This window comes from Pleurodeles waltl, chromosome 1_2 (assembly GCF_031143425.1).
Source record: "Pleurodeles waltl isolate 20211129_DDA chromosome 1_2, aPleWal1.hap1.20221129, whole genome shotgun sequence".
Lineage (NCBI taxonomy): Eukaryota > Metazoa > Chordata > Amphibia > Caudata > Salamandridae > Pleurodeles > Pleurodeles waltl.
Genome location: NC_090437.1, coordinates 1,194,695,797 through 1,194,720,575, shown reverse-complemented (window position 1 = coordinate 1,194,720,575; position 24,779 = coordinate 1,194,695,797). Strand labels below are relative to the sequence as shown.

Genomic DNA, 24,779 nt, shown 5'->3' with positions numbered 1-24,779 from the left:
CCCGATGGATCCTTCTGTGTGGAACTTGTTCCCGTTCTTGTGCGACTCTTTAACTCCTTTCATCAAACGGGCGCTCTTACGCCTAGTATGTTAGACGCTACTATCGTGGTTATCCCGAAACCAGGGAAGGATCCCGAGGAATGCGCCTCGTACAGGCCGATCTCCCTCCTGAATATTGATGCCAAATTATTCACTGGCATTTTGGCACACCGTCTCAACTATTATATGTCGGGGCTTGTGGACCCCGACCAAGCGGGATTTATACCGTATAGACAGTGTAGTGATAATACTAAGCGACTGCTTCATCTCTTGGATAAAACCGAACGCTCTCGTAGGGCGGCGCTCTTCCTATCTATCGACACTGAAAAGGCGTTTGATAGGGTTTACTGGCCATACCTGTTCAAGGTGCTTGAACGCTTCGGCCTGGGTCCGGGCTTCATGGCATGGATTTGCTGCATTTATCGGGCGCCTCGGGCGGCGGTTCGAGTTAATGGGACACTTTCTTTACCATTCGCCGTCCAAAGAGCGACCAGGCAGGGGTGTCCGCTTTCGCCCCTCCTGTTCGCACTCTACATGAAGCCTATGGCGCAGATGCTCCGGGATAACCTCAGATCACGGGCGTGAAGTTTGGGGGGGGATGAAAATCTCATATCGCTATACGCGGACGACGTCATCCTTACTCTGGCGGGGCCTATGACCTCATTACCGGCGCTAACGGGTGTTTTAGAGGAATTTGGACGGGTCTCGGGGTTCTGAATGAGCATGCTTAAATCGCAGGCTATGGGCAAGTTTATCAGTGCGGAGCATGAAAGGGACCTGAAGGCCCGATTCCATTTTATATGGTCCTCCTCGGGGCTTCCATACTTGGGGATCGAGCTGGGCTCCACAGTCGCCCGCACGGCGACTTTGAACTATGCAAAACTAACCCGGGAGGTGCAGCGCGACTTAGAGACATGGGGGAGACTTAAATTGTCCTGGCTGGGTAGGGTTGCGGCAGTGAAGATGACCATCCTACCACGTATACTTTATCTGTTTCAGGCACTCCCGCCGGAGCCCCACGCCGCGAACGATAGTGACCCTCCAAACAGCGGTTCTAAGATTTATATGGGAAGGGAAGGCGGCGCGGTTATCGCTGCAGGTGCTGTATCGCCCCAAGAGGGAGGGGGAGGGGGGGCTGGCGGTCCCCTGCCTCCTTCGATACTTCCAAGCAGCACAGTTGCGTTTCCTCTTGGAATGGAGCCGACCGTCTTCTGAGAAGCATTGGTGTTTCATGGACCAGGCAGTGGCTGGCTCTCACATATGGAAGGAACCCTGGCTTAGGTGCCGTCACAGGGCGCAGGGGTTGTATATATCCCCGGTCACTGAGGTTTCGATGAGAGTGTGGGATCGGGTGGCCGGCAGGGTGGGTTTGACGACCTTCCCGTCCCCAATGACTCCCCTGGGTGTGAACCCTGATTTTGGTCCGGGCCTACAGTCTGAAGCATTGCGTCGATGGTAAGAGGGGGGCTGCAAAAGGGTGGGATATTTATTCGACGAGCAGTGGGTTATCCCCTTTGACCAGCTGAGGGAGCTATATGGCCTAACTGAGGCTGACAGGATGATGTACTATCAAATACGACACTGGGCCCTGCTTCCAGCCAACAGGAAATTAATAGACAGGCCGTTAACACCGTTTGAAAAATGGATTCTAATGAAAGAGGGCGATAAGCGCGTGGTTTCTGAGCTTTATGTCCTATGAGTGTTTTTTATAGGGCGCACCACACAGCTTACAATTCAGCAGGTACAGAGACAGCTTATAAAGTAGCCTCCTCTTGGTATTACACCCCAACTAGGATCCATGCCTGGGACCATGATAAATCTAGTCTTTGCTGGAGGGGCTGTGGGGGAGGGGGTTCGCTTGTGCATTTACTATGGCATTGTCTCAAACCACACCGGTACTGGAAGGACATAATAGACACTGTGGACATGGCTTTTGACACTCAGATCCCTAGATTTCCTGCGTATATCTTGTTGGGCCTTCCCAATCCTCTCACTTTTCCCCCCGAGATCATTGAAGGGACGGCAGATGGCTTTAGCCTTAAATGCTGCAATACAGCTGTTGCTATCTGTGTGGGGGACCGAACGAATCACGACAACAGTCTCTTGGCTGCACAGGCTCTGGTTTATCCTCGCTATGGAAAAGCTCACCCTGACTTCCCAGCAGCGGAGTGGGGACTTTAAAGAACTTTGGCATCCATACTTACGTATTCTATCCGGGGAGTTTATAGAGCGGACATGTCCAACTTATTTGAGGGTTCTGAATTTGAATTGAGTGCAGGGGAGTGCACCTTCAAAGAGATGTATATATTGGACCAGAATTACATTGTAAAAGAGCCTGAGATCGTTTGATTCTTGTACTGTCAGCCAGTAGTGGGGAAACATAGTTGTATTGTGTATTTAACCTTCTTCTTTTCTAATGTTTCGCATGGAGTAAGCTAATAACGAGCCTTTTGGCAATACTGTGATGTAGTGCATATGCGATGTTCTATAATTGAAAAATCAATCAACAGATTTGATCCATAAAGAAATAGCACCTATTTTTATAGTAGCTAAACATTTTTTCCTACTTGCATTTTTTTCTAAACATTTTGTTTTCAAAGAAAAGAATCATCACTATTGCTTACAAGCTTCTGCAAACATTTGCATCTAATCAGAAAGCATTCTGGGAGCATTATATTTAGCCTTGAATTGCTAAACTTTTCAAATGTGTGTACACTTTTTTTTATTTTTTACTGGAACCACAGTCAGTAGTGCAGTGTAACCATAAAATGTTGATTTACAGCGCTCCCCCTAATAATAAAGGCTTTTTAATATTGAACCATAAATACAAGTTCAAACACCATTCATTTTGGGGCATTTCCTGTCACTAGGCCTAGCCACACAAGTGAGGTATCATTTTTATCGGGAGACTTGGGGGAATGCTGGGTGGAAGGAAATTTGTGGTTCCTCTCAGATTCCAGAACTTTTCTGTCACTGAAATGTGAGGTTTCATACCCATTTCTGTCACTAACTGGAAGGAGGCTGAAAGCATAAAAAAATAGTACAAATGGGATATGTCCCAATAAAATGCCAATATTGTGTTGAAAAATATGGCTTTCTGATTAAAGTCTGCCTGTTCCTGAAAGCTGGGAAGATGGTGATTTTAGCACCGCAAACCCTTTGTTGATGCCATTTTCAGGGGAAAAAAACACAAGCTTTCTTCTGCAGCCCCGTCCCCATTTATTTTTACAAAAACTAAATTTGTGCTGTATTTTGGCTAATTTCTTGGTCTCCTCCGAGGGAACTCACAAACTCTGGGTACCTCTAGAATCCCTAGGATGTTGGAAAAAAGACGCAATTTTGGCATGGGTAGCTTATGTGTACAAAAAGCTATGAGGGCCTCAGCACGAACTGCCCCAAATAGCCAAAAAAAGGCTCGGCACAGGAGGGGAAAAGACCTGGCAGCGAAGGGGTTAAACCAATATTGCATAAACTTCAACTGAGGAAACATAAACCTGCTTTCGTTTACTTGCAACAAAACAGTCACCAGAGGTTTGCTTTCCTGTTCACATGTATAGCTGGCATGCAATTTGTATAAGAAATCGAATAGGAGACTTTCGATTAAATTTTAATGTCGTCTGTATAATATTTATTGGCCAGGGAGCAGGAGATTCTCTGTGGATGTGGGAAAGATAGATGTGGCCTATTTTAATCTTTATCCATATTGCACCATTTTAGAATTTTCTAATTATAATTAACTAATTATTTGTTTTCATGCATTACTTTTATGGTTTATTTTATGCATACCAAATAAAGTTCCTTGGTTGACCCTCGCAGGTACTCTACGATTGCACTGTGGGATTGTACAGGGAAGCTCATCACAAACCTCTCTTGGAAGATTAACAAACTTGGGTAATTAGTAAGAACTAAATTCCAGTTCTTCGGTGCCCCCAACTGGGTTTGCTACTGGTATTGGCCCCTGCTAGCTGGTGGAGGACGCTTAAGAGAACAAAGACCAGAGCTCCATACACCCCAGCTATTCCCCTGGTGCGAATCCCCCATAGTGATCCATACACCTGCTTCACAGGGAACCAGCTACGTCACTGGTTGATGGCAGGGATACAAATGCTGGGTGAGATGTACTCCAGGGAATGCTGATCCCGTTTGGCGATCTGGCTGAACAGACTGGTTTACCCCAGGGGCAATTCTTGACATATGAAGCAGTGGTCAGGGCTATCAGCAGTTCTTCAGACTATGTTGTCCATCAGAGACAGTTTTCATCTTGTCTCCTGGTTATATAAAGCACTGGTCGGAATGATGCGCAGTTCACTAGACAACCTCCGGACTAAATGGGAGTCTGACCTGAACTGGACCCTCACAGAAGCAGAGTGGAAAAATGTGTTAGCTTATGCTCCCACAGTATCCAGAAATACACAACTGAAATATATCCAAGACAACTCTAACCATAGGACCTATCTTACTCCACGTCGAATTAGGCTTATATATGGTGGAGATGCGGTGAACTGTTTCCGTTGTAGAATGCAGGATGCAGAGTTTAGCCATATGACCTGGGGATATCTGACTCTTCAAGAGCTTTGGAACGGGGTTATACACAAACTTAATCAGGTACCACATAGAAGTCTTGAGAACTCCATTGCGACCTGCTTGTTAGGGTTGTACAGTAGACCCAGCCTCTGGAAAGTTGGTAACAGGTTTGTGGACCTGGCTTGACCCTGGCTAAACGCAGAATATCCTTAACTTGGAAGCAGAGTAGAGGTCCAAACCTCACCACATGGAATAGGGATGTAACGCGCTGGGCCAGAGCAGAAGAGAGAGCCCAGGGAGGGAGGAGAGTAAAGGGATCAGACGCAAGCCGATAGCTCCTCAGTGGTCTGAAGTAATAGATGAGTGGGGAACATTGGGTTCGGAGGAGGACTCAGGCTCGGATGGTGCCTCAGAGAGGGATGTGAGAGCCAGAGTGTGACAAGGGTGCAAAGTGAATGTACCCACCAGGGATATAGATGCCAGTTGGACTAGGCGCCTGGTGCAAGCATTGACACCCTACCTCTCCTCCCCCTCCCCCAAGCATCCCCACACGGGTATTAAAATCAGTATTAAATAGTTGACATACTGTGTCTAGACATTGATACCTATGACACCAAGTTGTGCCTCCACCACGGGTCAGTTCCCAGTTCTGAACTTTCAGGTTTGCTTAGTTCCATACACCGGGCACTAATAATCTATGTAATATTATCCCAGCGGCTAAGCCTATCCCAACCCAACCCAGACCATAGGAACCAATAAGCCAACCTGAAAAAAAGTATACCCATTACAAATCTGATACACACGATATATAATGAGAAACTGCAACACTATACTTGCTGTAAGGGGCACTATACTGTACATGTGTCTAGACATAGGACATATATATGCTTGTATCAACAGTACTCCTGCGATGGTTGGAAAATATGTGGTATAGTTGGAATGTATTTGATGAAATGCCAATAAAATAAAAGTGTTTAAAAAAAAAAATCCAGTTCAGCAGGCCAAATTTTAGACCAGCCTCCTCAACTAACTGTCCCTTAAAAAACCTAGCTGACATGCTAAGCCAACAAAAAAAACTGTATATCATTTTCTATGGATTCTTGGATTTGGCAGGCATCTTTGCCAAAGTAAATAGGTGTATACTATGGGCAAAACCATCCACGTTGATTATTACCAGCAGCCTGCCATGCCTCTTTGAAGCCATTTTAATCAAATTGTGTTCAACTGAAGGTAAACAAATAAATGAAAAACGAATTCCCTGATCTCAGCACTGGGAGGATGGAAGTCCTCCAATTAAAATGATGGTAAATACACTATGCCCCAGGGGCAGGACAAACAAGAATAGGGGGGGAAAAGCCATCAAATCAGAAGAATCGAAATGAAACAGAAAACAAAGCCATCCACTACCGAGCAAGATACTACTTCAATTCACTCTATATATCTTTGTACTGTAGACAATGTGACTTTAACCACATACAGGTAAATATGTCTGTAATTGAGACCTAAAAGTTCTCTATAAAGTTTACCCTGGAGCAACACTGAGGCAGGCCAAGGGAATGCAATGGTCCCTCATACCTCTATTTTTCAACCAAAGCTGATCACCTTTTAGCTTTCTTTCCCAGTATGCATCTGCAATAACCGTCCTGCCACCTCCAAATGGAACTGTAGCTTTGATCACTACCACCTTGGTGTATTTTCTCCCAGCAACAACTCTGTTCTCAAAGTAGAATCCCCAATAATGCCCTTAATGGATCCCTTCCCGCTGCTGCAACATTCCCACTTTAGATGTGAGAGCCCCATTTGAAATATTCATTGACAAAGCCAATAGTTCTTGCCTTTTGGACAGATTGGCTTTTACAATGTTTTAGTTATGCTGTGCAGAATCCTAAATGTGCAGCATGGCTGAGTAAAAAAAAAAGAAAAAAAACTTAAACGCATTGTTTTAATGGTGCATGCACCCCAGAAAAAGAATGCAGGTGTTTTTTTTCCCCCTTTTATGTGTTGAACTAACTCTGATTGGCAAAGAAAAGGAAAAGAATTTGCGAAAGAGCAAATAGGCGAAAAGAAGAGAAAAGCAGTGCTGAAGGTACAGAAGAAAAGCAAACGGGCGAGATTGCATTTGAAGCTGAGATAGGATAGATGCACACTGGTGAGAAAGCAATGCAGGAGGGTGAAGCACACACGTCCACCGCAGAGGGGGCAGGGAGAAGTACATGGGCAAATGTGATCACCACAATGAGGGGAAGAGACGTGAACAGGGAGATCGGTGTAAAACACACAGACTCTCTTGAGTACTTAAAAAGAAAAAAGTAGCACCAGAAAAACAAGCATTGTAAGGGCACAGTAATGCGTCAGTTCTCCAGGGGAGGAACAAGCACAAGAAGAGGCAGGAACGCCCACACACACTAAAAAATAAAAAGCAAGCAAATGAGAGTAACAATGGAACCAACCAATGGGTGGACTCTAGCCCTCTTTAAGGTAACAATAAGTATAATAGACAGTACATGCACTGTCTAGTAGGTGAGACCTTAAAAAGGTATAGCTTTATTACTCATCTTAGAAAATCTTTCAGATCAATTCAAGTCAACGGAGAAATTAATTTCCTACTATTCTTTCGAAATCTTATTCTTCCCTGTTCCCAAATGTTGGAGAGTATGCAGCTGTTTTCTCCAGGGCGACCCTCCCACACCAGAAGCCCCAATGACAAGTTGTTATACACCACAGTCGGAAATGAAAAATCCCTGAAACGTCTTCAATCAACCAGCAGCCCGCATCACCCAAAGGTTCTTACCTTCTTAATGGCTTTGGACCTGGACACCCCTGGTAGCCCCACGTCGTGCTTGGTCTTTCTGCCCAGGATGTTAAACTTTTGCTTGTTGACTTTAACCTCGAAAGGGTTGTTTCGTATGTCTAATTTCTGTTGAGCAATTCCTTTGGGCATTTTACTGCCCGCTGGGAGCGGTTTTCTTTTCTTCTGAGCCTTCCCCATGGTCGCCACAGAGACTGCTACCGTGCAGGTACCTGAGCAGAGCAAAATACCTGTCTGGCAGCGGACAGTCGTGCCCAGCTTCACTGCAAACTGTAAAGACCAGAACTAGTCCTTCGTCTGTGTCCAGCAGAGAGTGGCATGCTTTACACACGTGGGCCAATTTCACTAGACATAAAAGACAGACTCTAAGATCTGCTGCAAACAGGTCGGACACATTGGAACAGTGTTCCAGTGTCATTTCACTACCAGCCGGACGTAAAAACATTCCGACTGGCACAAATATGATGGATGCTGCAAACGAAAACATCATGAAAATGAAACATTTGTCGCTGATAAGCGATTGTTAGTGTCTTTTAGATTTGATACCATAGTCTAGCGTTTCTGACGCAGGGTATGCCCAATAGTGTTTACGATAGACATTTTTTTCCAGTGCAAAGAAGCAATATTGCAGATCATCATATTATTTTTTTTTAATTGTTTTATATAGCGCGAACTCGACCTTAAATTGTGCCTGCATCTATTTTTTAGGCACGGGGAGATTAAATGATTTGTCAGAAATCACAGCATATCGAGCCGACCGCGAGAGTCGAACCTTGTCTTCAGTTCTAAACGTCGGCTGGTCTGGCCGTAGTGCCACATCCTCTCTTATCTAAACTACCATCAAAGCTAAACATCCTTTGCCAGTCTTTGCGTTTTCAGAAATTAGAAACGGGCCACTCGAGTACAAATAATGATAGATTTTAGTATTTTTTTTACATAAAGCAATATATTGCATTCCTTCGTGTTTTGCGATTATAACAGCGGTATAAACACTAAAATGGCGAGAACTTTCAATCAATTTGAGGAAGAAGCTCATAGTCTTTCTTTTGTGTTTATTGGTGGAGAAATTCGTGCTTTAGGCTATACTGCTCGTGGGTAACAGGCATTTGTAATGCAATAGGTCTCACATTTGTGAGAGTTAGAGCTATTCGCTTGTAAATGACAATGTCTTTTACTTATGTGTTTTGGTTTGGAGAGTAGTGGATGTACGCCACGTGCCACTGCAACCCTCCCAGGCCTGTCACTATAGAAGAGAGGACACGACAAGGCCACCATCTTGGGAGTGTTTTTGTCTCAATCCTACAGACTGGCTGTGATAACTTAGAGATACAACCCTTGCTAGTGTGTTTACTAAAATTTTTATAGCACCAAACAAGCCACAAAGAGGCACCTTCATGGCATTTAACCCAGAGAATGAGGGGGTCAAAAGAGTTAGGAGTGTTAACGCGTCCCTTTATGACTAATTTACTCACTCTGGGACTCGTTTTAGGCCAATGAATCTTTTGACCCTGATTGAAGACACCTTAGGACGAGATAACTAATCAGCATGTCAAACAATATGTCAATAACGTCATCAATATTTACCATAATCAGACATTTCAGATTAGTCAAAGACATTAATAAAACTCAGAAACCACCATGACCTTGCAGTCATGAATAACCACACTAGTTTAGTACTATTATATGAAGTTTTTTCCCTATTTATTACAATTCTACTAGTAAGTTTATTAGTCTCAAAACCAAGAAACACATTAGCATAGTCACAATATGACAACTCTGATAAGATTTCATCAAGGCAAGAATCACAAATATTAGAATATAGCACAACGTCAACATAGGTTATCCTTAGCAGAGAATCATTATCACATTGTTCAACAAAGCATAGATTGTTATTTGTCTATTTGCGTCTGTTTAGTGAACCTCTCATCTAACCTCGAATTAGCATTGGCATGTTGGGCTTCATGCAAAACAATTTAGCAACACCAATTTAGAAAACATCTAGCTATGGTCTCTGTCAAAAGAAGCAGTTGGTACCTAGAAAGGAAAAGCAAACAGACAATTACAATTTCATTGTCATATAGTTACCCTCCGTATTGGGTCAGCATACAGGTTCGGTCTTCGTCCTCAGGACATCAGTTGATTCGCCATCAGCCAGGAATTCAGCAGTCTGGTAAAAGGGGCACTTCCCTCATAAGGAGGTAAAGTGTAAATGGGCAATATAAGGGCAAGGATGGTTTGAAGAACCAAAGAGCAAAGTCTCTATGCAGAGTGACAAAGTGTCTGGGTCATAGCAAATCGCAACAGCATCTCCCCCTCCTCTATCTCCTAGTCTCCTATTCTAATTTACTTCCTTGTGTCAAGGGTTTTTATCCCTTTTCTGTTGTACAATCCCCTAAGTTTTAATTGGTTGGGGTCAGCACCCCACTATCTCCCTCCAATAGGGTTTCAATGACTTCATTAAATTTGTCACCCCATAACAGTTCTCACATAGTTTATTTGTCCTTATGATTGACGTCTTCAGCGGATAGAATGTCCGTTATGATTTCATACTCTCGTGGTCCTCTTTGCATCTTCAGTCAGTGGTTCCATTGTCTGTACCGGTTCAGGCGACCTTGTACCTGCGAGTAGTCTACACTGTTGCATTTAGCAAGAATGTTTCACTAAGCAAGTCAAATTTCATGAGAACGGATCTACTACAGTTACATTCATCTTCTAGCTTTGGAAAAATACGAGTTCATGTCCTTCAGCAAGTCAGCACACTGCACGTTAGAAAAACACATTTAATATGAAACCAGGCAGCCAGGCCTCGACTCATGCTAACTAAGGCCTAATGATTTATTAGCAGAACTTTAACATATAACCTGTTATCATTAGTGCAAAATCATACTCTAACCTAACATTTCATCATTATTAATGAGTTTCATTAGTCATTGTATATATTGACGGCCACTTCCCCTGGGCACATTTCAAGTGCACGTTTAGCAAAATACAATAATACATTTTCTATGCATCATTATTACGCATTAGTTCATAAACATTACATGTTCATTTCTAAGTGGATAAGCTGCACTCTCTCAGTCCCTCCTCTGATGGCATTTGTCATCACACAAACCCTTTCCCTTCACAACCTTTCATTTTCTTTAGGTTACGCATCTCAATTTCTTCCTCCCTATGTGATCTTTCCTAAATGTCTTTGAACATTTTCTCTTTTTCTTTTTCTTCTTTTCTTTTATTACGTTTTGCCAAATCTCTTTTAATTCTTTTATTAATTTTGCATGATAACCATAGTTCAAATAGACAAGTCAGGACAATCAATATACCCCCTAATATTTTTGCAAGAACCCCATTCCAAATACTACTAAACCAATTCCCTACTTTAGTAATTCCTTTCCCAACGTTTTCCTTCAGCTCTTTCAAATCTGCACTATCTCTTGTTAGGTTAGTAAGCATACCTCTAATCTTTTTACTATTATCATGAATGAATGCACAACAATGGCGCTCATTAAGCATTTTACAGACTCCGCCACTCTTCTCTAAAAGAATGTCTAAAGCAAGCCGGTTTTGAAGAGTCATAGCTCTTTCCGCTGCAAGTTCAGTATCCATCAGGAGTATAGCCCCTGTGAAGTTTGTCAGCATGTCATCCAGCATGTTATCCATAATAGTAGACAACTTTCGAATCTTTATGGAGTTTAAGATAACCCCTACTGAAGGAATTATGGCTCCAAATATGTCACCAACGACAGCAGCCGCTGTCTCTCTCTTTTGTCTAGTATGTTGTAATTCAGGCATTTTAGGAATTTGCTTTAAGTCATCAATTTGCTAGATCTTGGGAAAAACAATTCCCAAATAACATGTCCCATACCATCCCTTTGGAAGACAGTAATAAGCATTAGGTCTACATATATAATAGATCCCAGGGATCCCTGGATCCTGTCCATTTAACATGAACGTCCATTTACTCTGAAACAAAACACATGCCTGCACTCACTCCTTCCCACAATTAAAGTGTCATGCTCAGATTTCAGCCTATATATACAAAGCCTTCCTACGTGTAATGCATCTATAGCTAGCTTGCCCTGTGTCTTTATTGCAGTGTAAGCATAATCATTTGCAAGCGTGCATTTTTCTAATCCCTTTTCTAGCCTTTCCTTTAATGCTTTCCTTCTATCATCAGTGTGATCTAAGAAGCTCTTTTCTACAGGTGTTAGTAAGCAGGTTGGATTATTGCGGTGCACATAAGCTGTCCCAAATGTCAGTGTCGGCTCAAAGAACCCCCTAACTAATTTTATGCTGTGTTCTTTAGCTAATTTATTTAGAAACTCAATCATAGGCACAAAGGAAAACACTACATCTAAGTTAGAATAAAAGTATTGAACATGTTCTTGATCATAGAATCTTGTTAACAGCAAACTACAGCTTATCCCGCAGGTAAGTAGCAGACTATGATAAGTAGCCCCTTCTTGTACTGACGAAGGAATCGTCGCATCCATTGTGTCAACATACTCATTCAGGAAGCGATAGAAGACATTAGCAGATAGATCCCCTTTTGAATAAGTTCCCTCTTGCAAGTATTTTGTATCCTGCTCGAACTTCTCTCATGTTGTTAGTGTAGCAGTCTCAGGAATTGAAGCATTGTTAGTCACTTTCTTATTCACCAATGGCATTCCCACATCACAGATATTATCTATCACTACCACACATATAACCCCTATACCAACAACCAAACATGCATATGTCCTACCCCTATCACTATTCTCTCTAATGTAACTCATGATCTGTAAAGAATCAGAAAGCAGAATAATACAAAGCAAACAATCAGCTTGAGGACGATATAAAAGCTCTTTTTTTTTTTTGTTTCTGTGCAAATTCTCTCTCTTTCTCTGCGAGTATTTACAGCGTTTCACCCACTCCAGGACCCCTTTGTCAAATCAGGTTAGCAGCTTGTCATAATCGTTTTTTTTTTTTCAGAGTCAATTCAGGTTAACAGTGTCACATCTGGTAATTTATCAGTCTCTTTTCTCAGCTTTTCAGCTTTCAATTTCAATTTAACACAGTCTCTTTCTTAAGTTTAATTCAGGTGCCGTAGTATTGAACTGCAACCTCTCAATCAAAACAGAACCCCAAGAATTCTAGTTGCCATTCAGCTGATGTTGCATACACCCATTCAGGACCTGCGTATCTTCTGTTTGCAATTCTCTTTCTTTTCAGTTTGCGATCACCCTGCAACTCTCCTTCACTAAGATCTTCTTTCCTGGTTGTGTCAACTTCTTCCTCTATTGTTTCATTAGGGATCACTTTCTCTCCTGCAGCTTGTGGCTCCGGCCAATTATCTCCTTTAATTGTTTTCTTTCTGCTTGGCCTTTGAGGTCGTTGAACAGTGCCCTCCTCTTGTGCTATGGTGTTTTCTCTTGATGGCTCTGCAAGTGGCTCAGGAGGAGTCAGAACACCTCAACTTCCTTCTGCCTCACTCCCTTCGCCTTCAGGGTCAGTTATGGGCTCAATTTCAAACCTGTATCCGTCTGCTTCTGGGAGAACCTCTCTTTGTGTCAGTTCCCCTGATGCCCCAGCTCTGATAGGCTCAATGTCACTCCTCTGGATCTCGTTTACGGTTTGAGTGATTAAGCCGTCCTCAGCGGGCTCTCCTTCAGTCTCAGTTCCCCTTTGAATACTCTCCGGCCCTGAGACTTCCTTCTCTGCAGCTGTTGTTTTGGACACTTCAAGTTCCTCATCAGTTGGACACGTCACCCTCTTTGTGTGACTGGCATGTATCCAATTTGGAAGACCTGCACATTTCACAGCAGTAGTAGTTGTCAGTATTACTTGATACTGCCCCTTCCAACGTGGCTCCAAGCATGAGTTCCTCACATGTTTCTTGACAACCACCCAGTCACCGGCTTTCAGGATGTGACCTAGATCACTTGTTCGTGGCAATGTGGTAGCCTGCACCTTGTGAGAAAAAGAGCGGACCACGTCAGCCAGACCCTTGCAGCACCATATCATCCGTGATATTCACAAGAGCATTTGCAGGCACTGTGGGAAATCGCATAGCTCGGCCCATGAGAATTTCATGAGGAGACAGTCCTGTTTTCTTGTCAGGTGTGTTTCTCATTGACATCAACACTAAGGGCAATGCATCTGGCCACTTCAAATTGGTAGCTGCGCACATTTTTGCCATTCTCGACTTCAAGTTACCATTCATCTGCTCCACTAGTCCTGAAGCTTCAGGGCAATAGCTACAATGTAGCTTCTGCTCAATGTTTAATGCAGCACACAAGAGCTTAATCACCTCATTGTCGAAGTGTCTGCCCGTATCTGATTCTAAAGATTTCGGAAACCCGAAACTAGGTATTAACTTCCTAAGCAGCAGTTTTGCTACTGTGAGACTGTCATTCCTACGTGTAGGGTAAGCTTCAATCCAGTGGCTAAAAATGCACACAATCACCAACACGTATCTCAACCCTCCACACACAGGCATCTCAATAAAATCCATCTGCATTCTGCTAAATGGACCTCCTGCTCTCCCAACGTGGCTCATATTCACCACAGTCCCTTTTCCTGCATTCATCTGCTGACAGATGATGCACCTGTGACAGATAACCTCTGCAGCTTGTCTGAATTTTGGATTGAACCAATCGATTTTGAACAACCTGATCATTGCGTTTCTCCCAATATGTGCTTGACCACGGTAAAACCTCGCAAACTGTGACAAAAGAATGTTTGGCAAAACCATTTCCCCCTCTTCTGAAATCCATAAGTCATCAGATCTCTGTACGCATTGCATTCTCTGCCAGGAACGTTTCTCCTCTTTTCTAGCACATCCCTGTAGTGATTTTAGCTCATCTAATGTGTCAACCACCCTTAATGCAAAGTTTAAGCATGTTTCATTTTTTGTTTCAGGTAACAATTCCCACTGATCTCGAAACGATATACAGTTCAATGCACAAAACCTTGCAACTTGATCTGCATATCCATTTCCCATTGACACAAAATCTTGTGACTTAACATGAGCATTGCATTTCACCATGGCAATTTTAAGAGGTAACTGAATCGCGTGCAACAAATCCTTAATCTTTTCACCATTTTTCACTGGAGAACCAGAAGAGGTCATGAAACCCCTCTGTGACCACAACTGGCCAAAATCATGTACAATCCCGAATCCATATCTGCTGTCAGTATAGATAGTGACTTTTAGGTTTTCAGCTACATGGCATGCCCTAGTAAGAGCAATTAATTCAGCCACTTGAGCAGAGTACACTCTTTCGAGCCAGGAAGCTTCTAAGATACCAGTGATTGTACACACGGCATACCCAGCTCTCAGTACTCCTACTGCGTCTCTCAAGCATGAACCATCAACAAAGATAATGTAATCATTTTCTTCAAGTTGGGTATCTTTAATATCAGGCCTTGGTTTGGTGCACAGATCTGTTACCTCAAGACAATCATGTTCTACCTCCTCGGCATCATCAATGTCTGCATTTTCAATAGGAAGTAAAGTTGCCAGGTTCAATACAGTACATCTCTTAAGGGATACATTAGGTGACCCCAATATAATTGTTTCATATTTTGTTAACCTCGCATTTGTCATGTGCAGCGTCATGGTTCGGGTTAACGAAATTTCAACTGAATGGGGGACGATTACTGTTAAAGGATGTCCCATCACTATTCCTTCACACTGGGTGAGGCTTTGACCAACTGCTACAACTGCACACAAAAAACCCGGTAAGGCTGCTGCGACTGGGTCCAAAGTAGCTGAAAAATATGTTACTGGGCGGTTTGCACCTCCATGGACCTGTTTCAGGACAGACAAAGAACAAGCATTACGTTCATGACAAAACAGTACAAAAGGCTTTGTGTAATCAGGCATACCTAAAGCTGGTGCCCTGCACATACTTTCCCTCAATTTCATGAATACCTTCATCTCTTTCTCGGACATGGTTATGGCACCTGGGCCATCCTGAACTTCTTTGACAGTCAGTCTTACCAAGGGTTTAGAGATAATCGAGAAGTTGGGGATCCATTGGCAACAGTAGCCCACCATTCCCAAAATCATTCTAACGTCTCTTTTTGTTGTCGGGGGATTCATCTGCAGTATGGCTGTCACTCTTTCCTTGGATATGTTTCTCAACCCTTTCTCAATCAGGTGACCTAAGTACTTCACCTCTTTCTGACAGTATTGCAGCTTCTTTGGGGACACTTTATGTCCATTCTTTCCATAATGGTTTAGTAAGGCAATTGTGTCATACCTGCAGTCATCTTTTGTTCTGGACGCAATCAACAAATCATCAATATACTGCACTAGGGTCGAACTGAAAGGCAACTCTAATGATTCCAAATCCTTCTTCAATATCTGATTGAAGATGGAAGGTGACTCAGAAAACCCTTGAGAAATTCTGCACCAACTGTAAACCTTATCCAGGAATTTGAAACTGAAGAGAAATTGGCTATCTTCATGAAGAGGCACCGAAAAGAATGCTTGAGACAAGTCCACAACGGTGAACCACTCTGCATCACACGGAACCTGAAACATGATCACAGCTGGATTTGGCACTATGGAGCAACACTTTACCACAATCTCATTTATTTTCCTCAGGTCTTGAACAATTCAAACTTTCCCACAAGGCTTTTTCAGACTCATTATTGGTGAATTATACGGGCTACTCAGCACTTCTTTCAGAACCCCTTGCTTCACAAAGTCCACAATTATCTGCGCTACTTGAATGAGGGCATCTTATGCCATGTGGTATTGTGGTACCTGGGGAAACACTGCATTTGGCTTCACCTCTACTTTAACCGATTCTACTCCTTTTATTAATCCCACTTCCTTTCCTGTCAGGTCCCACACTTTCTCTGTTACTCAGGTGGTAAGTCAGTCACTGTAAGCATCAGGAATATGGTTATCAAAGGGTATTCCTCATTTGCGGTCTCCGTCTCTAACTCTGGAAACTGACCATTGTCCCCTTCATCATCTCTGTTTGTCTGCACTTCAATCCCTTCATTGGAACAGGTAATCGAACACCTTGTTTTGCACAGTAAGTCTCTTCCCAGTAAGGATACAGGACTCGAGTCACAGACTACAAATTTGTGTAATCCCTGGAAGTTACCAATCTCAACTTGGACCGGATCCGTAATCGGATTTGTCAGGAACTGATTTGCTACTCCTACCACCCTTATGGTACGCCCCGAAAGTTGTAATTTCGGAACCTCTGCACTTCTAACTGTAGAGCGTGTAGCTCCTGTATCAACTAGGAACGAAACACTTATGACCCATCACCTTTCCCTCTACATAGGGCCCCCTCTGGTCTACTTCTAGGGACGCTGCAAGCCTGCACTCCTCACTGTCTGAACAATCAACCAACCATTCATCGTTTATTCCATCCTCACCACGCAATGGGAACTGTTGTACTGTGTTATTTTGACTCATCGTTTGACCTGTGACCTGTTGAGGAAGCATCACCTTTCGCTGTCCCTTTGGAGCTAATAGTATCTGCATTTGCTGTCTAGGTACCATGGGAATCTGCTGTTGTGCCTGCTGCATTTGTGCTGGTTGAACATGTGGCATTTGCACCTGTTACACAGGTTGGAGACCCTGCATCTGCACCATGTTATTCTGAAAATTTGGATTTTGGCACCTCATTTTTGCACCCCTCACATTTTGAAATGTATCAACATCATTGCTTTGTTGAACAACACCATCCTGCACCACCATTGGGCATTCCCGCTTCCAATGCCCCCATGCCCCCGCACGCGTGACATGATGACACCTTTTTCATCCCCTGCACGTTATTTTGAACCACAAAAGTATTTATATCTGGACCACGGTTCGCCTCCTCGTCCTCGGCCTCTTGGTTGTGCCTGAAACATTCCATTCCCCTGCGGTTTCTGCTGTATCACCTTCTGTATTCCATTTCCCTGCATCCCTGCTTGCGCTGCCTTAATCTACATCACTATCACCTTCTCTTTCAACTTTCTGTGTTTCAACTCAATCGCGTCACTACAGTATTTCGCATACTGTAACACCTCATTAATTGGCTTTGCTTGCCAACAGATCAAATGATTCTTAATCATCTGGCTAATTTATGGTCTAAGCCCTTCAACAAACCTGAACACAAGATGATTCATGTCTTTCGGCTCAATGACCTCAGTGCCACTGTAATGTTTGAATGCTTTCAACAATCTCTCATAGTAAGCATGAATCAACTCTTTGGCCTCCTGTGATGTTTGATCAATTTTCTGCCAATCAGTCACTTTCCGCGTCACTTTCTGCTTCAAAGACTCAATCACTTTATGATAATTCCTCATCACTTCTGTGGATGGTGCTCCAGTAACCTTATCCCTTGCCGGCTCCTCGGTCGGCCAATCTACGCCCCTCTTGCACTCAAGGTCAGATGGAACTATAATTTCAAACAGGGTATTCAAGTCCTCCCAGAGACATTTCGCAAGCTTCACAAACCTGTCCGTCTGCTGGTACCACTCTATCGGCTTCTCCTTCAACCTGGGGTAGTCATTTGTGAATGACAGAATGTCACCTCTAGACCACGGTACATGGACTAGAACCCCTTCAGCTGTTTCTTTCATTGGTAAAATTTTTATTGTCCCCGTGTCCGGTGCGGCTTTAGCCTGCTTTGGTTCCGGACCATCACCTTTCTCTTTATCTCTCTTCTTTGCCCATCTGCCTTCCCATTTCTCTAAGGCTCCCCAAATTTGAGCATTCTGCAGTATTTCTTTGAGGTGTGCCTTCATTCGGGTAGACCTCATGTGCTCGAAATCTTTAGGCTCGAAGTCTAATCTGTAACTTCTTTTCAAATGTTTAGTACTTTCAATGTCAATGTTGTATTTATCTGCCAGTTTGCCAACCTCTGATGCACCTTGCTCACTTCTTTAGTTATTTTGGGGCACAGATACCTCAATTCTGCTCCCGTGTATGACTCTAGTCTATTCACCCCCATTGTTCCTTCCACTAGTTCCATGGCTTCTACACCCAGTCTCACAAAATTCAGGTATTCTTCCCTTTCTGACCTCTCTGTGGTCACTGCAATAGTCTGCGGAGTGTTGAGTTTGTTTAACCACTCGTTCAATTGTTGCGTTGTTCAGCCTTGCAACAACATATTTCCAGATGGCACCATTGGTGTCTGTGTCATATTTGTACTCATTATCTGTGGGGTTAGTGTTCCAAACCCTGCTTGTCTCATTGTCTGCAAAGGAACCCCAATCAGACTAAAGTCTAACAGGGATTTAGACCTTTAGACTGTCTGTTCTCCCTGAAGGTGTCCTATGGACCCTCCTCTTATTGCCTCTTGGGTCATTACTCTCTGATCACATACGCCAGGCTTACCTTGCGCACACAGCGGTACTGGTGGACCAACAGTAATTTGCAATGATACAGCAGCTGGTGTCTGACCAAGTCCCAAACCTTGTGGAGCATTAACTCCCATAGCTTGATTCATCATAGGTGCTGTAGGTACTGACTGCGGTCCTGCAACTGAAGTGTAACTCAGAACCACTTGTTGCTGTGGCTGGGGCAGCAATTGCGGAGTTGGCTCAATCTGCACTAACTTTGATCTTGTATATACCGGGTCAGGTGGCACCATCAGACTTGTAGTTGTTTCCAATACTGGAACATCAGGATAAAGCCTCTGAATCTGTGGTGGCTGCAACTGTATCTGTATGCCTGGCACAGTGGGTACACTGACACCATTCTGTATTAAAGCTGTATCACTTGTCTGCACTGTCCTTTTGATACCCTTATTTTGTGCCGGGTCTTCAGAACCCACGCTAGTGCTCTGTACGTTATCATTTATGGCATATGGTGGCGAGCGATCATGTAACAACTGATTTAGAAACTCTTCATCGTCTGAATCATCTGCGTCTGCCCAAGACCTCTGAGTCTCCTTTGGCTTACTAGAGCCTTTGTCTGTTTTACAAGTGGCTTTCTTTCCCTGTGTCTCATCTTCTTGTGTTATTGCCGGAAACATTTTAAGTCTGTCAACTACTCCCCTTCTCCACATTGCTCTCATTATCCCATCTAGCCTCAGCTAAAGTCTTTTCTGCTCTTTTCATTCTCCTTTCAAATTTCTGCTGTCTCTGTCGTATGGCCATCAAATCCCAGATTGATAATGCCTCATACTGAGCTGGTCTTGGAGGTGGTTTTTGTACACTTAACATCATTCGCAAATTTTCCAAAATTCTTACATTAAACGTTCTGTGTTCCGGAAATGCTAAACATCCCTCCTTCTCCGTCAATTTGCACCACTGTTTTAACCAAAGACATGGCGCGACTCCCTTCTCTTCCATTACGATATAAGCTGGAGTACCCTCAGGCGGTGTAGGCTCCCCCACACTCACTGTAATGTATGTATCTCCCCTCAAAGCACTCTTCAGAGCCTTGAAAAACTTAATTTTTGCGTCTTTTATTCTGCTTTAGAACCTAACCAGAAAGTGACTTTAATTCCCAGAACACTCTACACCCACCTTTCTCAACCAATTGCCTCTTACGGACGGCTGCCAATCCGTGCGCGACCCTTCTCAGCAACTGACCTATCCCAGCGCGGCTCAAATGACCACACACTGCAGCTGACAAAGTCTTGCGGCTTGTCCTCCTCACACAAAACTAATGCAATATATTGCAAGCACCTTTAACAACAAAACCCAAATTTGCCTGTTTACTACAGGAAGGGTAGCACAATCGCTTCAGAACTTTACACAGATTTCACTTGAAGCCTCAGCCGCTACACTCTCCTTCTCAGCTCCCACACTCACAAGCAGAATTCGATCCGCAAATCCTACTCTCGACTTGTCAATGGTTTGTTCTAGTGCACTTTAGAACTTGCCAAATCTCCATCGAAGTTTTCACTCTCACAATTTGACTCAAACTCGACTTGTCAACCACGCACGATTGACCTATTAAACCGCACAAATTACAACATAAACCCAAGTGTCTCCTACACTTATCAATATACTCCGGAGTCTTAGACCACAATGGGTCCGTACATCACCAACAACCACGTGGATAATTTTTAAGCACAAAGCGCCACACTCACATGAAGTTCGCCGACTTCCCTACTCTCATACTGCGGAGTACGCCCACTTCAACTAAACAACTTTACCTGACCTAAATCCACACAAGCTTCACAAATCACCTGCCATATGCATAAGCTGAGCAAGCGCAAATTCTACATCACATATGCTAAAACGTCGAGAACATACCCAGCTCACTTAGGTGAGCTCCGAGATTCCGGGAAAGCCATGGGGAATTTAGAAACGCATCATACCTCCAATTTGCATTATTTCGAAAAACACTTTTAAACAATGGTCCCTCGTCCTAGGGCCCCAAAGGGCCAAAACCATCCTCTGCTACCAGAACTGTTAACGCGTCCCTTTATGACTAATTTACTCACTCTGGGACTCGTTTTAGGCCAATGAATCTTTTTACCCTGATTGAAGACACCTTAGGACGAGATAACTAATCAGCATGTCAAACAATATGTCAATAATGTCATCAATATTTACCATACTGAGACAATTCAGATTAGTCAAAGACATTAATAAAACTCAGAAACCACCATGACCTTGCATTCATGAATAACCACACCAGTTTAGTACTATTATATGAAGTTTATTCCTTATTGATTACAATTCTACTAGTAAGTCTCAAAACCAAGAAACACATTAGCATAGTCACAATATGACAACTCTGATAAGATTTCATCAAGGCAAGAATCACGAATATTAGAATATAGCACGACGTCAACATAGGTTATCCTTAGCAGAGAATCATTATCACATTTTTCAACAAAGCATAGATTCAGTTATTTGTCTATTTGCATCTGTTTAGTGAACCCCTGATCTAACCTCAAATTATCATTGGCATGTTGGGCTTCATGTAAAACAATTTAGCAACACCAATTTAGAAAACATCTAACTATGGTCTCTGTCCAAAGAAGCAGTTGGTACCTAGAAAGGAAAAGCAAACAGACAATTACAATTTCATTGTCATATAGTTACCCTCCGTATTGGGTCAGCATACAGGTTCGGTCTTTGTCCTCAGGACAACAGTTGATTCGCCATCAGTAAGGAATTCAGCAGTCGGGTAAAAGGGGCACTTCCCTCATAAGGCGGTAAAGTGTAAATGGGCAATATAAGGGCAAGGATGGTTTGAAAAACCAAACAGCAAAGTCTCTTTGCAGAGTGACAAAGTGTCTGGGTCATAGCAAATCGCAACAGCATCTCCCCCTCCTCTATCTCCTAGTCTCCTATTCTAATTTACTTCCTTGTGTCAAGGGTTTTTATCCCTTTTCTGTTGTACAATCCCCTAAGTTTTAATTGGTTGGGGTCAGCACCCCACTATCTCCCTCCAATAGGGTTTCAATGACTTCATTAAATTTGTCACCCCATAACAGTTCTCACGTAGTTTATTGGTCCTTATGATTGACGTTTTCAGCGGGTAGAAAGTCCGGTATGATTTCATACTCTCGTGGTCCTCTTTGCATCTTCAGTCAGTGGTCCCATTGTGTGTACCGGTTCAGGCGACCTTGTACCTGCGAGTAGTCTACACTGTTGCATTTAGCAAGAATGTTTCACTAAGCAAGTCGAATTTCATGAGAACAGATCTACTACAGTTACATTCATCTTCTAGCTTTGGAAAAATACGAGTTCATGTCCTTCAGCAAGTCAGCACACTGCACGTTAGAAAAACACATCTAATATGAAACCAGGCAGCTAGGCCTCGACTCATGCTAACTAAGGCCTAATGATTTATTAGCAGAACTTTAACATATAACCTTTTATCACTAGTGCAAAATCATACTCTAACATAACATTTCAGCATTATTAATCAGTTTCATTAGTTATTGTATATATTGACGGCCACTTCCCGTGGGCACATTTCAAGCGCACGTTTAGCAAAATACATTAATACATTTTCTATGCTGCATTATTACGCATTAGTTCATAAACAGTACATGTTAATTTCTAAGTGGATAAGCTGCACTCTCTCAGGAGCAAAGTAAAAGGGGCAGCCATATATTTCCATGTGTTAAACTTTTAAAGGATTTTTCCTCTACATTGGCAATATGAGCCTAACTTTTAAAAACATTGACTGCATACAAAGAGAATAACAGAAGAGGCAGATTAACTGAACAGGAGGCTTCAAATGTGTGTAGATTGGTGAAACAGCTTTGGTAGTAGCTGGACCGACAGTATAGGTTCCAGAGTGCGACATCTGTGACCTTGGGTTCGTGTTTTAAGTGGAAATACAGAAGGGATGGTACTCTGTATTCATTTAAAGCACTGCCTCAGGTTAATAGTCTTATGACAGTTCTCGGCTCAGGACTGGACTCTGTTGAACAGATAAGTGTACCTGAATCTGCTGGGCTTTGACAGAGCCTTTTCAGTGCATAAGTTTGTGCACTGGCTGATGATTTTGAAATCAGAATTATCTCTGTTGGGATGGCTACTCAGAATTTGAAGAGCGGGAAGCCTGGGTTTGGATGATAGTGTGTTCTTTCACTTAGACCAGTGGTGCCCTGTTAGGTCCCCACAGGTCTGGTTCATTGGCATTTTTTCGGGCTATGAAAAGGATTCAAATGTATGTTTTTTCCGGGAATCCAAGGATAGTCCAGAACCATGTCAGAGTTTCTTGATACCCACATAAGATAAATTAGGTACAAATAATTTATATGCAACTTTTTACACAATGGTTATCCTGCAAGTCTGGCATGGATCCTGGCTGTTTGTTGTCTCCTACAAAAAAGACTTCAGTCACAACACCACATTTGGGTTACATAAGTACAAGCAGTGGCAGGTCCTGGGGGCTACAGTTTGCAAAACAACAGCTCTTCTGTTTAAAACATCTCATGCCCATGGAATTTTTACTGTTACTGTCCAGGATTGGCTTTGAGATGTAGTCCTTGGAGTGTATTCCCATATAAACAAACAAAAGTATATTCCTATAGTGAAGGTATGGTGAAACAATGAGAGGAACACTAGTAGAAGCAGGAGTGCGAAAAGGGCAACTTGATAGGGTCAGAAAGATATTTTCTTGACATTGATTTTTCATGTACTTGGGAACCATGGCAGTCAGAAATAATGCATAGAGTTTACATCAAATGATACATGGGAACTTAGTGGAGTGGTTACATGAAGCCTAGGGTTCGAAGAGAGGAGAGCAGGTTAAACATTACTGGACTGTGACAGACGATGTGTAGATCATTATAAATGGTCCTGATGCAAGATGCTGAAGATGTTCAAGGATGCTGTGGATGTAATGCGGTCGACAGGGGTCTGCCTGCGCCTACTCTTCAGTTCACAAAAGGAGTGAGGCGGTCCTGGTCAGAGTGTTGACATCCCTTGAAGTCCTCTCAGTCCTGGTAGGAGTCCAGTTGCCACTGAGCTACCAGTCGCCTTTTACCATAGTCACAGCTAAACCCTTTCCTGGGTGTTAACTCGTCTTCTAAACAACCAAGCTACAGTCAGATGACTCTCTCTGGCTCAGTTAACTGGGATGTAACTTTAAGCATTGGGTTCTGTCTCTGGTGCTGCACAGCAGCTGTTGACTGCAATGTGAAGATTCTGGGTTACCAACTTGCCCCAGCTAGCTTGTTCAGCTGTTATTGCCCCAACTGACCCTTAGAGTCTTTTTCTTCAACTGGGCTCCGGAGACGACTTCTCCATGAGCAAGACACAGCGGGCACAATCCCTTCTGCTGACCACCAGGTTCAGTAGGTGCAGTCCATGCCAGTGCAGTCTCTCTTTGCTGGTTCCTCTGTACAGTGGGGCAGTCCTTCTTCATCCCCTCTTCCAGTCCAGTTCTGGGTGCCATGGATGCCGTTTTATCCTATGAAAATGCTCTCAGGGTAGGTTGCGGTTGGTAGTCAATGGGCTACCAGGTTCCCTCCCTTCTGATGACCACTTCCTGCGAAGTGTGGCATGTGGCTATCCCAAGAGGCACTATTTTGACCACTTCTAACATGGCAGAACCCCTCTCTTGATGTTCAGAGCTCCCTAGCCCAATCCAGAGGTGTGACTACCAAGGGGGCTACAGACCCCTGAAACAACAGTTTTGCAACTGGGTACCCCTTCCCTAGTGCCAGCCTGTCTACCTAGACAATGGAGCAGACTCTCTCCCAAGGGTTCACCCTTTGCCCTTTAAAGGCGGCTTCTCTTTTGAAGGACGCCTTTTGAGCCAACACCCTTATGGCTTCCTGTGGAGGGAGGTAACACCTCTCTCCAGTGCAGGTTTCTATTGTCTTCCTTTCTGGGAGCTGTTAGTATGTCTCCCCAGAAGGGCAGAATGCTGTCTCGGGGGCAAACTCCTTGTAAGGCCACAGGAGGTTACAGACAGCAATTTGGCAACTTTGTAAAAGTTGCACACCGCAAATTGTTACATTAATTTCGATTTGAGAATTAAGTC

General features: G+C 43.3%; 1 protein-coding gene across 1 annotated transcript in view; it reads right to left on the bottom strand.

The window, feature by feature from the left end:
• NOP14 (NOP14 nucleolar protein) overlaps positions 1 to 7,681 on the bottom strand; it is a 143,496-nt gene extending 135,815 nt beyond the window's left edge. The window contains exon 1 of the mRNA XM_069203512.1: positions 7,355 to 7,681. Coding sequence (XP_069059613.1) covers positions 7,355 to 7,552 — 198 coding nt within the window. The 5' untranslated portion in view covers positions 7,553 to 7,681. The remainder of the gene's footprint in view (positions 1 to 7,354) is intronic.
• Positions 7,682 to 24,779: the final 17,098 nt, after the last annotated feature.